This window comes from Mastomys coucha, unplaced genomic scaffold (assembly GCF_008632895.1).
Source record: "Mastomys coucha isolate ucsf_1 unplaced genomic scaffold, UCSF_Mcou_1 pScaffold15, whole genome shotgun sequence".
Classification (NCBI taxonomy): domain Eukaryota; kingdom Metazoa; phylum Chordata; class Mammalia; order Rodentia; family Muridae; genus Mastomys; species Mastomys coucha.
The window spans coordinates 150,717,626-150,724,896 of NW_022196897.1; the positions used below are offsets into that span (position 1 = coordinate 150,717,626).

Genomic DNA, 7,271 nt, shown 5'->3' on the forward strand with positions numbered 1-7,271 from the left:
GTTTGTTTTTGTTGTTTTTGTTTGTTTCTTTGTTTTTTGGAGGGGAAACTGGGAATGGAGAAATTTTATTTACATGTAAATAAAGAAAATATCTAAAAAAAAAAATTAAAAGGGAAAAGTGGAGAAGGAATGTGGAGAGGGCTAGGGGAGGGGAGAGACAGGCTGGGATTAAACACATCATAGAAAACCTTCAAAAAACTCATAGTGTGTGTGTATGTGTGAGTGGGTGTGAGCGTGTGTGTGTGTATGTGTGCATGCACGCATGCACACGTGTGTGTGTGTGTGTGCGTGAGTGTGCATGCGTGTGTGTGTGTGTGTGTGTGAGTGCATGTGTGCATGTGTGTGTGTGTTTGACTACTTGGAGAGACACAGAGGTACTGGCCCTAACTCTCTACCCAGCATCTAACTACTATGGCAACGGCCTGGGTCTCTGAGAGCCTCATGGGTTGCTGTTTGGTGGTTAAAAGAAAAGTTCCTGGAGCATCCAGAGATTGGGGAAGACCCCAGTCACAGTACAATACCTGCCAGAACGGTCTAAACAGAGCATTCAATCTACATATTCCCACAATACAGCATTACATCCGTTTTCTGAGAGGAGAATACCTATAGACAGCTGTGAAATCTGGATGCTACCTTAAGAAACAGTTAATTGGGTCCTTTTAACTATACCAATGACCATAACAATCACAAATTTTATCTATTAACAGAAGGACTAATCCAAACCCAGGATCAGTAAGCGAAGGATGAGAGGAGCGGCGCTGAGTTTATGCAGAGTGAATAAAGTGAATAAAGTTGACAACATTTAGAATTCAAAATTCTTATTCATTTCCTTGCCTGGGTTTACCTTTCCCACTGGCTAGCTGTATGCAATTTTAATTGATATTTTCCTGAACTTCAGCCACAGTATGAATTCATACATCACTCCCATCCAAGATGCTTCTGACATAAGCTACATATAAGACCCCTTTCTGGGCGCCAGCCTCATCCTTCATGAGTCAATCCCCATGGTGTCCTTCATCTTTGCTCTCACTCTGCCATTGTTTCCACCAAATTAACTGCCATTTGGTTCTCATTCCTGCCACAAATCAACTATCAGCCAGCCCTCAAGCATGTCCGTGTTCTGGGGACATGTCTCTGGCATCCCAGTTGGCAGAACTATAGAAGCCAAGACATTGCATCTAGGAGCTCTGATTATTCAAATTCTTGTCAACAGTGGGGCCTCACAAAGGACTCTACCGTCATGAGCCACGCCCTAGTGTTTGTACACACTGACAGGACCTGTGGCCCCATGTGAGTCATCCTGTGATGGTTCCTGCTCAATCCAAACACTAACAACCACAGACCCTAGGTTATGGGCGCAGCTTGGGGAAGCCCCTGGGAAGGGGCACAAGCAGTGTATTAGAGGCCTTAGCACTCTTGCTCCCTCTCCCAGGGGATTACTATGATGCAGGATGGTGAGGACAAAGGAAACAAGAAGATTCCAGTAGCCTCTAAGTATTGGGTCACCAAGTCCAGCATCCCATACTATGCTGGGTCAAATATAACTTTGTTCCTGGACCTGACACCATAGAGTTGATTTATCTGGTACCGTGCATGACAATCTAAAACGGTTTTCTCCCTCTGGTTAGACAAAGGCTTGGTGTTTTATAAGTATGGCTCAGGTGCAACTTCTTTAAAAAGTTTTTGAGAGCTATGTTCTAGTTCAAAGAAGGATTATAAGTAACATGTTTGGTAGAGACAAGGAATTCATGGGCCTATTTCCTCTTAGGTTTCAATAGGTTTCAATAGATCATAATTATGCTTCTTTAAAAAAAAAAAAGACAAATGTAGGTACTGGGGCAGATGGCCATTGCACAAGCATGAAGTTCAACACCCAGTACACGTGTAAAAAGACTTCATGTCTGCAGCCCTAATACAAGGAAGGCCTGAAGACCTGTGGGTTCCCCAGAGCTTGCCAGCCAGCCAATCTAGCCAATCAGCAAGTGTCAGGTTCTCCAAGAGCCTCTATCTCAGAAGATAAGATAGAGCAAAGTGGAGAAAGGTACTCAGTACCAACCTCTGCCCCCAACACACTAATAATTAATAGATGCAATAACAAGTTAACTTAAACTTAAATGTTGAGCACTTGGATGAAAGTTCACTCATAGGCCATGAGTTCTAGCCCAAGAATCCACGTAAAAATCTGGGCATGGTGGCACATGGGCACATGGTTATGGGGAGGCAGAGACAGGTAGATCAGGCAGCCTGGCTTCATCAGCGAGCTCCAGGGTCCAGGGAAAGCCTCTAAAACAAGATAGCTGAGTGTCTGAGTTAGGGTTTGCATGTCTGTGAAGAGACACCTTACAGGTTCAGAGGTTCAGTCAACATTATCATCAAGGCAGGAGCATGGCAGTATCCAGGCAGGCATGGTACAGGAGGACTTGAGAGTTCTACATCTTCATCTGATGGCCGCTAGGACTAGACTGGCTCCCAGACAGCTAGGACAAGTGTCTTAAGGCCCACACCCACAGTGACACACCTACTCTAACAAGGCCTCACCTCCCTGGACCAAGCATATTCAAACCACCACACTGGGCATGATGCCATATGCTTTTAATTCCAGCACTGGGGAGACAGAAGCAAGGAGAGATCTATAAGTTCAAGGCCAGCCTGGTATCTATATAGCCCAGGATAGCCAGGGCTGTATAGAAAGAACTTTTCTCAAGAGGACGAGAAGGAGGAAGAGGAGGAGGAGGAGGAAGAAGAGAACAACAACCACCAGCACAACACCCAGGTGGGCTGCTCCTGAGGAATAATGCCCAAGGTTGATTCTGGCCTCTACATACACGTGGGTATGTGTGTGCATGCACACACAAACACACACAGGGACAGGAACACATGCCTACAGATGCATGTCTACACACAAAATACATATAGGACATATTCTCAAAAGGCTCTACACAGGGGCTGGAGAGATGGCTCAGTGGTTAAGAGCAATTGCTGCTCTTCCAGAGGACCTACGTTTGATTCCCTATGTGATCCACATGTTTCACATAAAACAGGCTCACAGCTGTTTCAGGGGATCAGACACCGTCTTCTGGCCTCTGAGAACACCCAGAGCGCATGTGGTACATGGGCATCCATGCGAGCAAAACACTCACACATATACATCTTTTTAAAATGTAAATGTTCTATAGACCCATAGCCGTGCATAGTGGCATGCCTTTTTCCTTCCTGGTAGCAGCTGGTTTCCTTCCATGACATTCATGTCTTCCTCTTTTTACAGTGGGGTTGCATGGTTGGTTGCATGCGCCTTTTTAATCACAACAGTGGTTAGAAAAGCAACATTCCTGGTGGCAAGCACATTCTGAGCAACACAGCAGGAGGACACTGGGTTCTTTAAGACCAAGGCTCACCAGCAGCAGCCAGTTTGCTCCCGCCCCCATCAGACATTTGGCAGTGACTGGGGGTATCTTTGGTCACAAAAGGAAGAATTGATGGCATCTAATGATGAGGCCACAAGTGCAGCTGACTGTTACATAACATAAAGAGGAGACACACACGAACAATTACCCAAAACCAAACAGTTATGAGACCAGAGTGCTGAGTGAGTGCTTCAGAGGGCCTGACGCTCCTCCAGAGGATGCCAGTTATGTTGCTGGCATCCACATCCAGTGACACACAGCTGCAAGGGACAACCTTCTTCAGGCACCTGAACACACATAACACACATGACACATGTGTGTGCACACACAACATACACACACAGACACATGAAAAATAAAATCTTAAAACATGTTAATAAGACCAAGGTTGAGAAACCCTCCATTAGTCACATATTTTCCCTCTCTCAGGACATCCTAATCTTGAGAGAAGAAGTTCCCAGCTTAGGTGACAGGCTTCCCACTTGTAAACCCTCCACAGTGTCATTGTCCCCAGCTGTGGGGCCACATCTCTCCATGAATCATTGCCCCCCAATGTACTCATTTCATTTTGCTTCATTTGTTGTTAAGGATTGCTTTTGCTGTGAAGAGAAACCATGACCAAGGCAATTTATAAAAAAAAAAATGCATTTAACTTCAGACTACTTACAACAATTTCAGAGGGTGACTCCATGACCGACATGGCAGGGAGCATGGCAGCGGGCAGGCAGTTGTGGTGCTGGAGAAGTAGCTGAGAGCTTACATCTGGTCCACAAACGTGAGGTAGGCAGAGAGCGAACTAGAAATGATATGAGCTTTTTAAACCTCAAAGCCTATCCCCTGTGACCCACCTCCTCCAACAAGGCCACACTTCCTAATCTTTCTAAACAGTTCCACTTACTTTGGACCAAGCATACAAATGTATGAACCTATGGGGGCCATTCTCATTCAAACCACCACAATCCATTCCTGTTTTGGATTTTTTTTTTTAAATCTTGTTTTCGTTGTTGAGGCAGAGTCTCTGCCTTGAACTTCTGCTATGTTGGGGTCCAGGAGTCACCCCACAAACCACACACACACTGATCTCAGACAAGGATGGTTTATTGAACACATACCTTCAGACTGATTGATCATGGCCATAGCTTAGAAGTCAGGGGCTGAGGCTACGACCTGAAACATTTTTCTGTGTCAGCTTATAAAGGTTAAAAACCTCAAAACCTCCAGTGATCTCTTATGCAACTGCTGGAAGTGCTGCCTGGCAGTCAGCTCTGACTCTTAGACATAACAGTTCATAATTTGATGAGTCCTATGTGAAGCTGATAGTTGTGGAATTTCTTAAGATTAAGAAAAAAAAGCCTCATAACATACAGAACATAACTGGGTGTTGGTCAGCATGACCCTGCTCTAAGTCAAGTAATTTTTTTGTGTCAATGACTGGCAGGCATATTACAGCAACAATATGGGATAGGTGGTAGGCACGGAACAAAATGGCGGCAGCTATGCTAGGTAGGGCAGGCCTCAACACTCTACAGCCAAGGTTAACAAAGGAAGTTCTACTCTGATTTCTGCCTCCACCTCCCAAGTGCCATTATTACAAGCATGCACCACACCACACCCAGCGCATGCCTGTGCATGCTAGACAAGCACCGTGCCAACTAAACCAGGTCCTCAGCCTCTTGTTTTGATTTTGAATTTCAGTGCTAAAAAAAAGAAAAAAGGAAGAAAAGAAACAGAAGAAACAGAGGAAAGAAAGGAGATTAAGTTGTTCTATATGTTGTGCCTCTACTTGACTAAAGCCTCTACTTAAAGGAAAAATAGTAAAGCACAGAGAATATTAAAATTAAAAGTCGAAAAATGGAACCTGAAATATGACCTCAGTAGAACAGAATTTAATTACAATTGAAAATACTATGTATCAAGAAATGTCAATAACTTATTCATAATCCAAAAACTACTGCAGAAAGAATATAGGTTTTGTTGTCTAATGTGCCAACTGGCTTCTCTGAAATGTGATAGAAGTCTTTGGACCATTTGCATCTTAGCAAGCAAGGACGTGGTGGTTTGCATGAGAATGATCCCCATAAGTGTTAGTCTGTGTACGCAGAGATCTCCAAGCAGTTGCGCAGGTGGTGGGGAGTGCCACTGCAGAGCCGAGCCAGCTGGAAGTGCAGAGGAGTTTCTAGTGGCAAACGCCTCTGGAGACCGTTCTTTTCCCAGGCAGTGTTACAGCTCTTGTGACAGATGCTCTCAGACGATGGAGTAATTCTCACACACACCTTTATTGCTTCTGGATAGGATCTTATAAACAGCTTGGGTTTGGGTTGGGTTTGGCTTAGTCTGAGATGTTAGGGATGCTTCATCTACATGTGGAGGGGTTTGGGGGCACTGACCCTTTGTGACTGATGGACACAATTCTCTCTATGGGGGCTTGTGACTATGTGGCAGGGGCCTGGTTTCAGGAGCAGGTGAAGCTCTTACCATTGTCTCTTCTGGATCCCCAGGCCTACCCCTGCTTGACCTTACCTGGCTTCCTCTCATGGTCCACTGCCCCACACTGCATGCTTCATCCCCAGTTGGTGGGAATGTCTGGGAAGGATTAGGAGGTGTGGCCTTGATGGAGGAGGTATGTCACTGGGGGTGGGTTTCGGAGTTTCAAAAACCCAAGCTAGCCACAGTTAGCTTGCTCTCTCTGCCCAGTGTTTGTGATCAGACATGAACTCTCAGCTGTTGCTCAAGTGCCAGGTATGCTGCCCAGTGCCATGTATGCTGCCCAGTGCCAGGTATGCTGCCCAGTGCCATGTATGCTGCCCAGTGCCATGTATGCTGCCCAGTGCCATGCTCCCCACCATGATGGTCACGAACTCTAACCCTCTAGAACCATAAGCTCACAAATTAAATCCTTTCTTTTACAAGCGTTTGGTCATGGTGTCTCTTCACAGCAATAGGAAAGTAAGTAAGACACAGGACAAGGAGTAGCCACAAAGTTGCAGGTTCTTGTTAAATATAAACAGTTAAATGTGTAAGGAATAAAATCCCTTTGCAATTAAAACACAGATCCAGCTAGGACACAGTGTCAAATGACAAAAATCTTTGAGAGAACACCAGTGATTTCATGCCTCCTGGGTTTGCTACCCAGGCCAAAATTCACAAGTATACTATTGTGGTTTGAATATAGTTTGCATGGCCCCAAAGGCTTCTTTCTCATGTTGAAGTTTTACCCCCATTAAGACAAACTTGAGGGCTGGAGAGATGGCTTAGCAGTTAAGAGCACTGACTGCTCTTCCAGAAGTTCTGAGTTCAATTCCTAGCAACCACATGGTGGCTCACAACCATCTGTAATGGGATCTGATGCCCTCTTCTGGTGTGTCTGAAGAAAGCTACAGTGTACTCATATAAAATAAAGTAAATAAATCTTTAACAAAAACAAGACGAACTTGAAACTTCATTTGACTATAGTACTCTGAGCTCTTGGAAGGTGGATAGGATTTGGAGAAGGGCAGAGTTCCCTTCACCCGATTCTTGTAAGAAAAGAGAATAAAGCAGGAACAGTGTCACACACATTTGTCTCAGCACTCAGGAGGTAGAGACAAGTGAATCTCTTAGTTTGAAGCCAACCTGGTCTACAGAGTGGATTGCAACACAGCCAGGGCTACACAGAAAAAAATCCTTGTCTTTAAGAAAGAAAAAAACAAAGGTTAGCCAGGAGGTGGTGCTCTCTAATCTGAGCACTTGGGAGGCAGGGACAGGCAGATCTCTGAGTTCAAGGCCAGCCTGGTCTCCAAATGAATTCCAGGACAACTAGGGCTACACAGAGAAACTCTGAGTCAAAACAGAAGAAGAAGAAGAAGAAGAAGAAGAAGAAGAAGAAGA

The 7,271-nt window shown here is 44.9% G+C and overlaps 1 protein-coding gene across 1 annotated transcript in view; it reads left to right on the plus strand.

The window, feature by feature from the left end:
* The window catches only part of LOC116092529 (kunitz-type serine protease inhibitor Hg1-like), a 3,258-nt gene extending 2,450 nt beyond the window's left edge, over positions 1–808 (plus strand). The window contains exon 4 of the mRNA XM_031373763.1: positions 708–808. Within this exon, the coding sequence (XP_031229623.1) occupies positions 708–716 (9 nt within the window). The 3' untranslated portion in view covers positions 717–808. The remainder of the gene's footprint in view (positions 1–707) is intronic.
* Positions 809–7,271: the final 6,463 nt, after the last annotated feature.